The 16,580-nt window shown below is 43.9% G+C and overlaps 1 protein-coding gene across 1 annotated transcript in view; it reads right to left on the reverse strand.

Moving 5' to 3' along the window:
* LOC135222937 (histone-lysine N-methyltransferase NSD2-like) overlaps nucleotides 1-16,580 on the reverse strand; it is a 159,509-nt gene that overhangs the window by 96,006 nt on the left and 46,923 nt on the right. The window contains 1 exon segment of the mRNA XM_064261387.1: nucleotides 13,535-13,689. Within this exon segment, the coding sequence (XP_064117457.1) occupies nucleotides 13,535-13,689 (155 nt within the window).

Raw genomic sequence — 16,580 nt, forward strand, 5'->3', positions numbered from 1 at the left:
AAAACTTTGTACTGTTTTTTTTTTTGTTTTTTTTTTTTTTTTTTTTTTTTTTTTTTTTTTTTTTTTTTTTTTTTTTTTTTTTTTTTTTTTTTTTTTTTTTTTTTTTTTTTTTCAGCGACATTCTTCTCTGTGGGTTCGAGTATTAAAAAACAAAAAATTTATCCTAAAGTCGTATCTCTTACAGCAAGTAAACTAAGTAAAACTCTTAAGCTGGTGACGACGTCATCAGTTCTAGAAGGTCTGTCGCGTTTGCCGTATCAGCAGTGATTCCTTTAACCTCAAATATCTGCTTACACAGGCTTCATCTGTGTGTCGTCTCTGCTTGCAAAGCAGATGATGGAGAAAGGAGTGCGTTAGCCCGAATTCTCAGGGGCAGGAAGACGTTAGGTCAAGTGTCTATCGGTGTGCGCAATGCAACTTTAGCTAAGGAGTTGCAATCATTTTAAAATTAATAACAAACATAAGCAAATAGAATTTCTATAACAACAAAATGAATTAATTTTTCTGAACCTCATAATACATTTAGAAGTATCAAGGAATATATATGAAATATTTACCTTGCAACATTAGCCGTATTACAAGTTCAAGTAAAACATTCCATATTGGGAAAAGGGTCAACATTTTCTTTGAAAAAAACCCAAAGTTTATTTAGAAATTAGTTACATAGTGGGTTTTTTTTTTTTTTTTTTTTTTTTTTTTTTTTTTTTCGTTGCATCTCCTACCTATTAAATAAAGGTTTTTAAAATTAACCTAAGCAAGGATGCGCGCGAGAAAATTAAACTTTTTGTTAGGGCACATAGAATCATGATTAATATTCTCTTTGACTCTTATGTTGCCTGGCAATCTTACAAATAGCTCCGTTTTCCACTTCTTTGTCTAGTAATTCACTACCAGTAATATCGAAGTTTTCTTTGGGATTTGTATAGATATCTGTTTATTTGTTATAATTATGGATATTTTTACAGTCATCATAGACCTGGATAGGTTCACTCCTTGTTAATGCCATGGATAAAAAAGTGTTTTACAGCGGACTCTTTTGAATTCCAAAATATCAGCGAATTCATGTGGGTTAAGTCTGGTCTAAATGGCTCTCTTCCTCCCCTGTATTTGGATGTCATCTGAATTACTTTGCCCTTGTGACAAGTATAATTTCACTTGCAGGCTGATTAATGGAACCTGGTTACAGTATCCTGCCAAGTACGAGAGTTTTCACATCGCAACTTCAAAAAATAGTTCGTCGTAGCGGACGACTACAGTCAAGTAACAACCGCCTACAATGTGAAAGGAATTTCATGGACTTCTTCGACTGACACCATATCTCGTCGTTAATCTCCGTTTTCATGCGGAACGCTCCAGCGGCTGTCGGAATTCGACTACAAAAGGGAACATAACTTCCGACAATTGACGACCCGAAGGATATTCAACTCTACTTTGCTGGCGAAGGACTCGTGCTGGGGATGTTTTTTTATTCATCGCGAACGTTATCGTGTAGCTTAGGATGCAGAGAATAAGTATGAACGCAAAATAGAAACGTTGGACCCGCCCAGAGCAAATTTTATTTCCCCTTTTTGTTTTAACCATTGAAAAAGGCCGTTTCATTGGCTATATAGGTGGTTGTCTGGAACTGTGTAATGGACGAAAAGTGTTCGAACGCTAGTTAAAGTGAAGTAGTATAACCTCGGTCATGTATCCTACATATATAAAGTATCATGTATCCTATATATAAATGATCATAAATACTGAATCGAAATATATTTTTTGCGTGTACGCACTAGGAATCTATTATATATATATCATACATAACAGAATCTAAATATATCTTTGCGTGTACGCAATAGGAATCTATTTAAAGTGCACATATATTAATCATAATTATATGAATCCATACATATGTATAAAACAAATCAGGTAGCCTATAATCAATATGTTACCTTTTATCTTACCAATATCTGCAGTTATTTATGAGTTAGTATATGAATAATGAATCAGATATATACATTTAGCATAAAAATCAACGAATCATCAGCATAAACATTATATGTTATCAATTCATATATGAAAACATTTTTTATCAGTTAAATATGTTTTATCTGTTAATCTTCATTCTATGCAATTATCAGAGTACATTAGTATTTTCTGTAGCATATGTATCTTAATGAGATGAAGTGAGAAACTGTATCATTATATATCACGTGATCACTATTATTTACCAATATCATTGTTTTATATTTTATTACTTGAATCAATTCATGTACACCATGAATTTTTATTTACTTATATATATATATTCACATAGTGTCTGTATCACACTCCTATAAGTCAAATGCAAGTCAAGTTTGAGTAATATTCAGTGGTTTGGTTTTGGTAGCTGACCGAGCTGATGTAAGTGTTTACATAATAAAAATGTTATTGTTATTATACAATTAAGTTTGTTCATACTTACCTGGCAGATATATATATAGCTGTATTTTCTGACGCCGACAGAAATTTCAAAACTCGCGGCACACGCAGTGGGCGGCCAGGTGGTAGTACCCATTCCCGCCGCTGGGAGGCGGATATCAGGAACCATTCCCATTTTCTATTCATATTTTATTAATGCCTCTGTCTCCTGAGGGGAGGAGGGCGGGCACTTTAATTATATATACTGCAGGTAAGTATGAACAAACTTAATTGTATAATAACAATAACATTTTGTTCATGCCACTTACCTGACAGATATATTATATAGCTGAATCACACCTTCGGATGGTGGGGAAAGACAGAATAGGATTTTTTGGGAAACTAAAATTAAGTAGATGATATACATCTTGGTTCCTTACCTGTTTGCAAAGTAGACTATGTGATTACTGTCACGTAAGGCTGCTTTTGCTTAATTACAGAGTTGCCAGCCAGGTGGAGACCTGTAGTGCTGGTGCGCTCTGGATGATCTGTCAACGGGTGCGAGACCTCAGCGTGACAAAGATCATCGAGGCCATACAAATGAGGGCAACGAAGCAACTGACCACCACCTGACCAACTATACACAAACCCCTTAAAACTAGCTAACGGATGGGAGATCTTCACATAAGACTCACCACAACCTAAAACACAACAACCTAAACTTACCTAACTAAGGAATAGGGAAAGAGCTACTTCCGGACCCCAATACTGTGTCCGCAGAAACGTATGGCCCCAGTGCATTGCAATCGTCATAGATCGTTCTCACATCCCTTAGGTAATGTGAGGCGAAGACGGAGTTGCTCCTCCAAAAGGTACAATCGAGGATGTCCCTTGATTGACATGTTCTTTTGGAAGGCAAGAGAGGTAGCGACGGCTCGTACTTCGTGCGCTTTTACTCGGAAGAGGCTCAAATCAGTCTTCTGAAAAGATGAATGAGCCTCCCGAATGGTGTCCCTTAAAAAGAAAGCCACTGCATTCTTTGATAAAGGTAACTCTGGCCTCTCACAGAGCACCAGAGGTTACCTGAGGGGGGACCTCTAAACCTCTTTAGTTCTATGCACGTAGAACTTGAGAGCCCTTAACCGGGCAAAGGACTCTCTCTGGTTCTTGGCCACTAGACTTGACATACCTTTGATCTCAAAAGTCTTCGGCCAAGGGTTCGAAGGATTTTCATTCTTTGCCAAGAAAGATGGGTTCAACGAGCAGACAGCATTGTCCCCATTTGAAGCCATTAACTTGCTAAACGCTTGAATTTCACTAACTCTCTTAGCCGTCGCAAGAGAAGTTAGGAAAAGAGCCTTCCTTGTCAGATTCCGAAGAGACGCTGTCTGAAGCGGTTCGAAAGTGTCCGACATCAGGAATTTCAGGACTACGTCAAGGTTCCATGATGGAGGTCTCGTTTGAGGAACCTTCAAGGTCTCGAAAGACTTCAAAAGGTCATGAAGATCCTTGTTGTCGAACGGTCTAGGCCTCTGTGCCTAAAAACCCGCTGACAACATACTTTTGTATCCCTTGATGGTAGGGACCGCTAATTTCTGCACATTTCTGAGAAATAGCAGAAAATCAGCTATCTGGTTCACAGAGGTCGAGGAAGAGGAAACTCCCTCCTTTTTACACCATGCCCTGAAGGAAGCCTACTTCGACTGGTAGACAGCTCTTGTGGAAGCACGTCTCGCATGTGCGATTGCTCTCGCAGCTGCCTTCGAAAAACTCTCGCTCTGGCAACTTTTCGATAGTCTGAACGCAGTCAGACTCAGAGCGGAGAGGTTTTTGTGAAACCTTTCGAAGTGAGGCTGTTTGAGTAGATCTTCCTCCAGGGCAATGTCCTTGGAAAGTCTACCAGGAAAGACATGACCTCTGTGAACCATTCCCTTGCTGGCCACATCGGAGCGATCAGGGTGAGCCTTGTCCCTTCCGAGGCCGCAAACTTCCTCATGACTTCCCCCAGAATCTTGAATGGTGGGAAGGCATAAAGGTCCAGGCCCGTCCAATTCCAAAGCAACGCGTCCACTGCGATTGCTTCTGGATCCAGGACCGGGGAGCAGGTAAAGAGGAATCTCTTTGTTCCTTGACGTTGCGAATAAGTCGACCAGTGGACGTCCCCACAGCGTCCACAGGTCTCGACAAACGTCCTCGTGCAAGGTCCATTCCGTCGGAAGGACTTGGTCCCGACGACTGAGGAGGTCTGCCCTGACGTTTTTGCACACCTGCAATGAATCTCGTCAGGATCGTTACCTCTTTCCTTTTGCCCACAGCAGAATCTCTCTCGCTAGGGAGTACAACGCTCTGGAGTGTGTACCTCCCTGGTTTTTTAAATAAGGCGAGTGCTGTGGTATTGTCCGAGTTTATCTGAACAACCTTGTTCTCAAACTCTTCTCGAAGAACTGCTGAGGGACAGAAACACTGCTGCCAGTTTCTTTTACATTTATATGCCAGGCTACCTGTTCCCCTCTCCAGGAGCCTGACACTTCCTTCCCCCTAGCGTTGCTACCCCATCTGTGATGGAAGCGTCTGAGAACAACACTAGGTCGGGGTCTCAAAAAGACTTAGGGACACACCCTCTTGCAGTTTCTGAGGGTCCAACCACCATCTTAGGTGGTTCTTGATCGGAATCGATATCCTCAATACTGCCTCGAGATCGTCTTTTGCCTTCCACTCTTCTGCCAAGAGAATTGGAGAGGCCTGATGTGCAGTCTTCCCAAGGAAACAAACCTTTCCAGCGAGGAAATGGTCCCCAGCAGACTCATCCATTCCCTCGCCGAGCAAGTCTCTTTCCTTAGAAAGGCTGAGATCTTTTCTAAGCCTAGAAGCTGACGTTCCTGGGACGGAAACGCTCGAAAAGCCACTGAATCCATCTGAATCCCCAGATACACGATGGACTGTGTTGGGGTCAGATGCGACTTTTCGAGGTTGACAAGAAGTCCCAGGGACTTCGCTAAGGCTAAAGTGAACTGCAAGTCCTTCAGACACTTCTCTCTCGACGACGCTCTGATCAGCCAGTCGTCTAGATATAGGGAAACTCCTTATTCCCGAAGAGTGTAGCCACCTCGCTACGTTCTCATTCACTACTGTGAACACCATCGGAGCCGTGGTCAGTCCGAAGCACATCGCTCTGAACTGCCAAACTTTGTTGTTCAGGACAAATCTTAGATATTTTCTTGACAGAGGGTGGATCGGGATGTGGAAGTACGCGTCCTGCAAGTCCAAAGATACCATCCAGTCGCCCGGTCTCAACGCTCCCAGAACAGAATGAGGCGTCTCCATCGTGAATTTGATCTTTTCCACGAACAGATTGAGCCTGCTTACATCTAGAACTGGACGCCAACCTGACGACTGCTTTGGTTACTAGGAAGATTCTGTTGTAGAAACTGGAGACCCCAGGTCCGCGACTTGTTCCACCGCTCTTTTGTCGATCATCTGTTGAAGGAGATCGAACAAGACTTTCTTCTTTTCTCCTTGGTAGGATGGAGAAAGGTCTCTGGGAGTCGTAGAAAGAGGAGGAAGATCTAAAAAGGGGATCTTGTACCCCTGCTCCACGATCTTGAGGGACCAAGAGTCCGTGTCTCTCTTTCTCCACGCTCCCGCAAAATATTTCAGTCTGGCTCCGACTGGTGTCTGAAGGACATGCTTTTCACTTGGAAGGTTTTGGTTTAAAAGAAGCTCTTCCTCGTGAAAACCCTCTCCCTCGAGGAGCTGCTCTCGAGGGGGGAGCCCCACGAAAGGGCTTTACTTTCTTCGGCGGACGAACTGCAGCCGAAGAAGTTGAAGGTCCGGCCGACCGTCTCGTAGACTGGGCCAAAAGATCCTGAGTAGCTTTCTCTTGTAAGCTGTTCGTCAGGTCCTTTAAAACCAAAGTCTGGGGGAAGAGATGGTTCGAAAGAGGTCGAAAACAACAAGTCCGCTTTCTGAGCTGGCGTCACTGACCGAGCTGTGAAGTTGCACAGCAAAGCTCTCTTTTTTAACAAAGCTGTCCCGAAGTGAGATACTATCTCTTCCGAACCATCCCTGACGGCTTTGTCCATACATGCTAACACGCTGGACAGCTCCCCCAGACTAAGAGATTCTGGGCTTCTCGCTTGTAAATCCAGAACTCCCAAACACCAATCAAGGAAGTTGAAGACTTCCAGCGTCCTAAGCAGACCTTTCATATGATGGTCTGTCTCCGACGCGGTCCAAGTCACTTTGGCAGAGGGTAACAGTGACCTCCTCTGTAAGTCTACAAGGCTGGAGAAATCTCCTTGAGCCGACGAAGGGATACGAACTCCCACTTCGTCCTTGGTCTTATACCAAATGCCTCCTTTACCACTAAGTTTAGTAGGAGGCAAGGCGAAAGTTGTCTTGCCTTGGTCTCCCTTCTTAACATCCAGTCTTGGAGCTTCTTGAAAGCACGTTTAGTCGATAGAGAAGTCTTCATCCTCTACGAACTCCGGGATTTTCCCCGTTTTGATGAAGAAAACTGTGAAGGAGGCGACTTGGGAGCTGCGGGCTGAAATTTGTCCTCAAAAGAGAACGCAAAAGTCTGACTAGGACTTTTGTAATCCGAGGTAGAAGGGGCTGTGGCAGGCTCATCTTCTCCCGATTCAGCTGAACTACCCAGTTCTCCTTCTTCTCTCAACAGAAGAGGAGAACGTCCGTCAGGCGAAGGCGACCTATTGGCGGGTCTTAGCAAGATCAAAGGCCCCCTATCCTTGCAAGATGCAGCCTTATCACGGCTGTCTTCTTCTTGACGCTTACTGCTCGTGATGGCAGAGCGTCCTGAGGCGGACGAGACGTCTTCCGCGCCTTCCGCGGCAGTCTCACCTGCCCGAGAATAAGCGTCTGTAACTTCTCTTCGCTGGCCTACGTGGCTGAGCGCGTAACCAAAGTGTCTGGGGGTAAGAATTCTTGTTCAGAATCCCCGAAAGCGTCTTGAAAGGAGGCCTGAACGTCCTGGCGAAAAAGTTTCCTGCCAAGCTCCTGTCTAGCGTCCTGAGACGACGTCCTGCGAGCGTCCTGTGTAGCGTCCTGACGAGCGTCTGACAAACGTCCTGCCTAGCGTCCTGCCAAGCGTCCTGACGAACGTCCTGCGAGCGTCCTGACGAAAGTCCTGACTAGCGTCCTGACAAGCATCCTGCCGAACGACCTGCCGAGCGTCTTGCACCAAGCGTCTTCAAAAGCGTCCCTGTCGTAACGTCATTCTATAAGACGAACGAGAACGGCGAATCGCTGAAGGAGAAGCGATCGGCGAACGAGACGCAGGAGGCGAAGGCAACAGAGACTGCTTAGTCCTCTTTACAGGCAGACTAAGGTCCTTCCTCCGCTTAGGCTCGACTGCTGCTGGGCGAGTCCTCTGAGCCATAAGCGAGGATAGCTGGTCCTGAAGGGACAAAAGAATGTTCTTCGTTGGAGAAGAATGAGTCGAGGAAGCAGGACTGGTCCTGTGAGAAGACGAGGGGCGAGGGGACGCCTCCTTCCTTCTCAAAGGAACAGTTACCTGTTTCTCAGGTGTACGCGCCTGTGCGCGTAACCTAGCGTCCTCATCGGAGGAGATCCTACCTCTTTTCTGAGGCGGAAAGACATCATAAGCGTCTTCCGACGAAAGCGGCGAAAGAGGACGTGAAGCGTCCTCCGCAAGAAACGTCCTCTTTAACGGACGAGAGTCTCTCCGAGCGCTCCACCCCTTGCGCGGGGAGGACGCTTCGGAGGGACGAAAAGCACTCCTTCCAGACGCGTGCTCGTGCACGGTCCTTGGCAGCCTGAGTCTTTGCTACATGGTCTGCCGAAGGGACGCCAGATCGGTGGGAAGCCCCCGTAACCCTCTTGCGGCTTTCGACATACCTCCTCCCTGGGTCTTGGGAGTCTGATAGAGGTCTAGGCCTAGAGGCATTATGGGGCCGATCTGACGCCCCCTCCACAACACTGGGGGCACGATCACACACTTGCACCGAGCCAGTTTCCAAGGCTTTCACTTTGGTCTCCAGAGTGCGAAGGGACTCCAAAAATCATAGAGAGAGCATCCGCTCCTCCCGGACACAGAATCAGAGCCCGAAGGCAACACAGGTTAGGGGTAAAACACTACAGGTGTTAGGGCAGGAGAAACATTAGTCTTACCTTTGGAAGAACTTCTTGAGGAAGACCTCCTGATCCTATCGCGCTCCAATTTAAGGCGATAGGACTCATATGCTCTCCATCATCATCAGTCAATTTCTCACATTCCTTGCACCGATGATCAATCAAACAATGAAGCCCCCTACAACTCATACATACTGTGTGGGGGGTCTACCGATGCTTTCGGTAGCCTCACCTTACAAACAGCACTCACCACATACTCTGAAACTCACACCACTTGATCCAGACATATCTTATAGAGAAAAGTCAATCCAAAATCAAAAAACGGTCCACTATCGCGCATGCCAATTCCACAATCCAAATCAATACCAACAAAATCAATCAGATACTTAGAAAACGAGTCAAATTCCAAAAAAATCCCTCGAGCAGAGGTCTGTAAACAGATGTTTACCGACCGGCGACAGAAAAAAATATGAAATAGAAAAATGGGAATGGTTCCTGATATCCGACTCCCAGCGGCGGGAATGGTACTACCACCTGGCCGCCCACTGCGTGTGCCGCGAGTTTTGAAATTTCTGTCGGCGTCAGAAAATACAGCTATATATATATCTGTCAGGTAAGTGGCATGAACAAAATATGGAATGTTAGTCCTATATATAAAAGTCTAAAAACTAAATAGGTCAACCAGATTGCTTGCAGGAATGTGATCAGACTAGAGACGCTAAAGATGACGTATACAATAAGTATGTAGGCTAAGATAACATGCCGTCACCTGTAGTCATTCAATTGTTTATAAATATTAGTCCAAGCTCCCTGCTTGAGACAACTACCCCGACCTATGATTCAAACGGCCTACGTGATCTGTAGCGTGTCTCATTTGATTGTGTGTTCGTATGAAACTATGTCATTGTATGTATGTTCATATGTTCGAAACTACTGTCTGTTCCTTTCATAACTTGTAACAGAGATGGTAGACAGAGAACAGAGTTAGCTATCGTCATTAGAAGACCTGTACCTCTTTACCTAAGCTTTATCATGTAGAGGAATAGGATTAGCCATCATCATTGGCAGAAGCGATCAAGCTATCGTTATTAGAAGACTTGTACAATCATACCTGATCTTCACCATGTAAAACTTCAGAAGAATATATAGTTTTTTTATACTTAGTGTTTCTACAAGAACCTCACCGAACCATGAGTTTAACACATCGTCGTAAAGATAATACCGACTTCGTAAGTGATCTACAAACCCCCAGACACTCCATTTGAATATGGAAGTGCAATACCAACCGACTTAGCGTATAGATTATCGCAAGTCTAACATTACCTCATAGGGCGCCTTATCATACAAGGCACAAGCCCTAATAGAGACACTCTATTCTTAGAATGTGTAGCCACTTCGCCACGCTCGCCATCACTCTTGTAAAAACTTGTGGGGCTGTGCACAGTCCAAAGCAGAGGGCTTTGAACTGAAAGACCCTGTTCTGGATCACAAATCTCAGGTACTTCCTGGATCCTGCATGAATTGGGATATGAAAATATGCGTCTTGAAGCGTTCCAGAGGTGACCATCCAGTACCCCTGGATCGTACCGCTGCAGTACGAACGGTACGTCTCCATCGTAAATTTTGTTTTCTCCACAAATAAATTGAGTTGACTTACGTCCAGTACTGGTCTCCATCCCCCCGAGGATTTCGCTACTAAAAACAGCCGGTTGTAAAATCCCGGAGATAAGTGATCCAGAACAGGTTCTATTGCTCCTTTCTTGAGCATAGAAAGAACTTGTTCTTGTAGTGCTTCTTGTTTCCCTGGATCGCTGTAGTGAGCTCCAAGCTCTCTTGGCGATGTCGCAAGAGTGGTCTCTTCAGAAAAGGGATCTTGTAACCTTCTTTGGCTACCTTGACGACCCAAGGATCTGCTCCCTTTTCTTGCCAAATCTCCCAAAACTTCTGGAGTCTGGCACCTACTGATGTCTGAAGGACTTGTTGTTCATTGTTTAGTACTGGGTTTCGAACCCCTCTTGGACGGAGCTCTTCTTGCTCTGAAGGCAGGACGAGAAAAGGACTTGCCTCGAAAGGGCTGACTAGTTTGTCTTGATTCCTTAGGCGTCTTCTTAACCACCTTGTTGGGTAAAAATTTCCTTACCGAGGAAGTTAACAGATCCTGCGTCGCCTTCTGAGTTAGGGAAAGCGAAATATCCTTGATAATATCCGCAGGAAACAATTGATCCGAAAGTGGGGAATAAACCAATTAGGATTTCTGGGCGTTAGAAACGCCCTTAGCAGCAAAAGAGCATAGGAGTGACCTTTTCTTTAAAACTCCTGCGGTGAAAAGAGATGCTAATTCATTCGCGCCATCCCTTAATTCTTTGTCCATGCAGGACATAATACTGCTTGGAAGTTGAGAAGCCGTTGATTCATTATCTTCCACTGTTCGTCCCAGAGCCCCCAAGGACCAATCCAGAAAATTAAAAACCTCGAAGGTCCGGAAAATCCCTTTCAAGAGATGATCTAATTCTGATGGAGACCACCACACTTTGGCCGAATTCAAGGCATGTCTGCGGGAACTGTCAACAATGTTGGAAAAATCCCCCTGGGAGGAGGCAGGAACTCCCAGGCCGAGATTTTCCCCCGTCGCATACCAAATTCCGGACTTCGATGCCAATTGGCAGGAGGGAAAGAGAACACAGTCTTGCCCGCCTTCCCTCTTTCCTTCAACCACGTATCAATTCTTTGAAGAGCCTTCTTAGCCGTAATCGAAAACTTCATCTTCAAAAACGAGGACTTCTTCGGAGTTTTATTCTTGGAGAATTGAGAAAGGGGTGATGTCGGAGCTGCAGGCTGAAAATCCCCTTCAAAAAGTGAAAGAAGGCAATTCGTTAATTTCTTATAGTCTGAAGAAGGTGCTTCACCCTCTTTTTCTTCCTCAGATTCTAAGTCTTCTATTTCCTCTTCTGCCGAAGACACATCCTGTAAACCAAGGTCTTGCTGCAGAAAATCTTCTCCAACCTCGCGGGAAAAAGAACCGGCTCCTGCCGCCTGCTCCTGCGTCCTTCTGAGCTCCGAGGTTGCGTCCTGCGTCCTGTTCCGGAAGCTTGCGTCCTGCGTCCTGCGTCCTGCTCCGGAAACTTGCGTCCTGCTTCCTGTTCTCGTAACTTGCGTCTGCTCTCGTAACTTGTGTACTACACGAGACTCCGAAGCGTGATGAGAAGGAGGCAAACCATCATGCGTCCTTTTAGATGACTTGACGGGGAGAGATGCGTCCTTACGCCTCGTAGGAGGATGTTCCGATGTTCCCCACGATTTAACTAAATCGGCTAACTTTCCTTGCATCTCTTCAAGGAAGTTCCTAGTCTCTGCTTCCTGGCGGGAAGTCTGAGCAAGCGAGAACGACGACGAGACGGATCATCAAAGCGAGAAACTCGATCTTGAGTTCTACGATAAGGAGAAGATATCGGAGAGACTGCTCCGTATTCAGAAGGAGGGCTCCTATCCAGAGAACCCTCGTATACATGAGGTCTTGCGTCTTGTCTTGACTTAAAGGATCTCCTCCTTTTAATCGGAACCACCTCTTCCTCATCACTAGAAGAGAAAATCTCGGGACTACTCCACCGTTCTTGAGGGTAACGCTCATCTTGAGAAGACGTAGGTCTATGCGTCCTCTTCAGAGGACGCGAAACTTCCGCATAACGTCCATACCTGCCTGACGCAGCACTATCTGTAGAGGAAAAAAACACTTCCCAGTGTCGCCTTTTCTATGACGCACTGCTGCAGCCTGGGACGCAACAGGACTGCCTGAAGGGACGACTGATCGTAAGGGAACCCCTCTCGCCTCCCTTCGACTGTCGACATGCCTTCTCCCTTGGGTCTGGGAGCTTGGCAGAGGCCTAGGTCTAGGAGCACGAGTGAGACGATTAGCCGCCCCCTCCACTACACTGGCACTTTCAAACGTACACTTTGTCTGTAAGACGCTGAATCTGATCGCCCATTGACGCAAGGGCGGCAAACACTTTCACATAATTAGTATCCTCAGAAACAGCAGCGGGCGCAGGAGAGACCTGAGGAGAAGGATTAACAACTTCTACTTGGGAAGAAGGGGAGAAATAACAGAAGTATTCAAGGCCTTACTAGAAGATCCTGACCTCTCACTCCGAGACACCGATCTTCTTACTCTATCCTTTTCTAGTCCTCTCAACATATTTTGTGAAAGTCTTCCACTCCTTCTCATTTAAACTTTCACACTCATTACATCTATTATCCCAAGTACACAAAACCTCTCTACACTTCTTACATACTGTGTGAGGGTCTACCGAAGCTTTCGGCAGTCTCACCTTGCACCCTTCTTTCATACACACTCGAAATACTATACCAGAATCAGACATTATAATAACTTCCAATCACGATTGCCAATCCAACTTTCCAATACGATACCCAATAAACCATCCAAGTACAGCGAAAGTCAGCTAACGAGTTTCGAATTCTAGCAGGGAACCAACAACGATGTTGCCGGTTCAGTGGCAGAAAAAAATCTGACGAAAATGGGAATGATTCCGAGCACCAGCGCCACGGGAGCGGGGTGGCGATCACCTGAACTACCAGTGATCTAGCGGTTGCCGCGAGTTTTGAAAATTCTGCCAGTGCGAACAGAGAATATAGCTATATATATACCTGCCAGGTAAGTGTCATACATGAAAATAAACAATTGTATACAAACAGATCTTTCTCTCTCTGACAAAATAATTGAATGGCTTGAATACAATATGGCAATAAAGTTTTGGCCTGACTGAAGTGTAGAGATCGAGAGCAGGGTGAAATAGAAGGGAGATTAAAGTACTACCTGAAAATTAAAAGCCCCTCAAAAACATTCAAAGGTCTGTAACACACGTCAGTTGTTGTTTTTGTAAAATTGGCAACAAGGCAGATCTTTAAACACCAAACCAGATTTTCCAGAATGTAACTTCATTCATAAATGCCATGATCTTAAGAATTATATATCACTGCAGGAAATTAGAAAAGCAAACTTAAGCTTGCATGTAACGAAAGGGCTTACCTATCCATATGCAATGCTTGCTCCCCCTCTTCTATGGCCACCATCCACCGCTCTCTCTTCTGTGCAGATGGCGCAGTATCTAGCTTTTTTATGTGACCAAGTGTTTTCAACATGCTTTCAGCATGAGATTTTTGAGTGCTCTTCAAAGTTCGAAACTGAAAAACATGAATACAGTATAAGTTAAAGCTAACAAATCGGACAGTGACCTGAATGTAACAGAAAGAAATAGAAAAATCCTGACTAACAGAAAGAAACAAAAATTATGCTGAAAATAATTTAATAATTTGATAACAACTGTTCCTAAAACAGTTTCCATGATGACTATAAAATCAAACCTAGCTTTATAGGCAGTTCGAGGAGAACTGGGCAAAGGAGCATGAACAGTCTAAAAGTGGCACAAGTAGGAAAGTGAGCAGTGGTAACACTAGCAGAAGGGCAAGTTGGAGACTTGGGAGGAGTGGAATACGAGTCACTCAGAGGGTAAGTAAAAGAGGAGACAAGTGGTTATGAAACCCATGGTCATGAGCTATAAGAAGACAACAGGTGAATGGGAGAGAAGTAATTGGTGGAAGAAAAGAGGACCTTTGGGGTGACAGGACTCAAAAGGGCTCCCTTAGCTGCAGAATGGCAAAATGAGTCACAGTCATGACCTAAGGGAGGTCACACACATCCTGGTCCAGATTCCTGACAAGCTTGAACAGTGATGACGGTGGCCTAAGGAGACAATCTCTCAGTATGGTTTGAGGATATTCTTTGACAAAGCAGGTCTTACAAGTCCACCAGGAGGGAGACTCACTTAACAGAGATTTATCTTGCAGACAAGATGCCACCAGCAATAACAAATAGGATGAACTACCAAGAGACTGCACAGGAAACCCTTTAGCCAGGAACATGATGTGGCTGAGAATACAGACATTATCAAGAACACTGGAGTTTACATCGCAGTTGTTGCAGCCATTACATGCGAATGGGAGGACTCAGCAGAGCAGTATATCGAGGAATCTGAGAACACAGAAGTGGTTGAGGGTGTAGTATCAAACATAAGCAGGAATTGTAGCTGAATACACTGGAACTATCAAGGAGCCAGGAGCAGCACAGCATTTCTAAGCAACAGAGTACTGGCAATAGGTAAGCAATCACAAACAAGCTTGTATACATGGAGGAGAAAGTCAAAGCAGATGGTGCCAAACTCATGGAAACACAGGCTTTAAAGGCTGACATAAAGACACGAAAATGAGTTGGGATTAATTCATTCATGTTAAGAGTTAATGAAATTAAGAAACTGGTCTTTGAGCACAGATGAGACCTTAATCTTCAACATAAGAAGGAAATCGTCATCTGCAGAGCAAATGAAGTCTGTCGAAGATGACAACACTGCAGGAATAGCTGAAAGGGAAGAAAGTCAAACTGGAGGAATGGCAAATACCAATATAAGCAGGCTCTTCCAAGGGGCAACTGGGAGAACATGAGGAAAGAAATTTCTTAAGGTGAGTACAATGTAAGAGTGAAGACAGGAGAATGCCTACACACTTATACTGATCATTCTGAACAGTAAGAAGAGGCACGGAAGAGAACGAAATCTCACCATAAGACACTAGACTTGATGGCCATGGTTGTGGAGCAACCAGGAGATGCACCACATTAATATATAGGTCAGGAGACTTCAGTGATTTTATTATTAACAATACATTGCTAAGGATGGTATTCTTAAACAACTGCTCTTATGGGAGGCACGGGAGAGACTGTCTACTACACTACGTTCAGGTGTTGGCGTAACAGCAGGATTCAGAAACGGGGAGTGAGCGGGAAGGTATCTGATAGGCCAGAGCAGGGGTTCTCAAATCAGGGGTCAGAATGCCCATTATGTGAGGTCATAAACAGGTCATCGGGGTTGGGGGGGTCGCTGAGGTTGCACCCAGGGAATGTGTATACAAAACATCCAAGCAGCAGGTACAAGGTATCATGCTAAATTCAATGCTTTGGGTAGTAAGTTACTGAACTCTCATTAAGAGTAAAAACTGATCAAATAGTGACCAGTCCTAAAAGTAGGCTACTCATAATATCAGACAGCCAGGAGGTATAGTGTGACACTTATAATACTGCAGTTATAACTGAGCAGCATGTTATGTAGTGTTAAAATAGTATCATCATATTGTAATTGCCAATCTGAGGAGTAGCATGCTATGAACTTATGAAGTGTTAAAATAGTATCACCATTTTGTAATCTTTTTTTGTAAATAAATTTAAATGTTTTCCATTTCTCTTTTACTTAACCCTTTATCGCCGAAGGGGTATAATAAAAATCGTCTCCCGTATGCCAGCGGGGTCTGGGAGTGAGCGCCGAACCGGAAAAAATGTTTTTTTCAAAAAATCACAGCACGCTCATTTTTCAAGATTAAGAGTTCATTTTTGGCTCCTTTTTTTGTCATTGCATGAAGTTTAGTATGCAACCATCAGAAATGAAAAAAAAATATCATTATTATATATAAATAATGGGATATATGATAGCGCAAAAACAAAATTTCATATATAATTGTATTCAAATTGCGCTGTGAGCAAAACGGTTAAAACTAAAGATTTAATTTTTTTCCGTTGTATTGTACACTAAATTGCGATAATTTTGGTATATAACACATTATAAAACGATCAAGGCAACACAGAGAAATATTATCACAAAATGATGCATGAATTCGTAGCGTGCGGACGTAAAAAAAAAAGCAGTTTTCAAAAATTCACCATAAATCGAAATATTGTGCTAGAGACTTCCCGTTTGTTGCAAAATGAAGGTAATTGATTGAATATTACTAGACCGTAAGTGTTGTAGCTTACAATTGCAGTTTTCGACCATTTCTGTCGAGTTAAAGTTGACCAAAGGACGAATTTTTTCTATTTATCGTTATTTATATGAAAATATTTCAAAACTGATAAAAGCTACAACCATAGATTGTTTTTGTTGTATTCTACATGAAATTGCGCACATTTTCATATATAAAACTTTATGTAACAGCTAATTTAAAATGGTGCAAACATTACGACAATCGCACGA

Source organism: Macrobrachium nipponense, chromosome 8 (genome assembly GCF_015104395.2).
Source record: "Macrobrachium nipponense isolate FS-2020 chromosome 8, ASM1510439v2, whole genome shotgun sequence".
Classification (NCBI taxonomy): Eukaryota; Metazoa; Arthropoda; class Malacostraca; order Decapoda; family Palaemonidae; genus Macrobrachium; species Macrobrachium nipponense.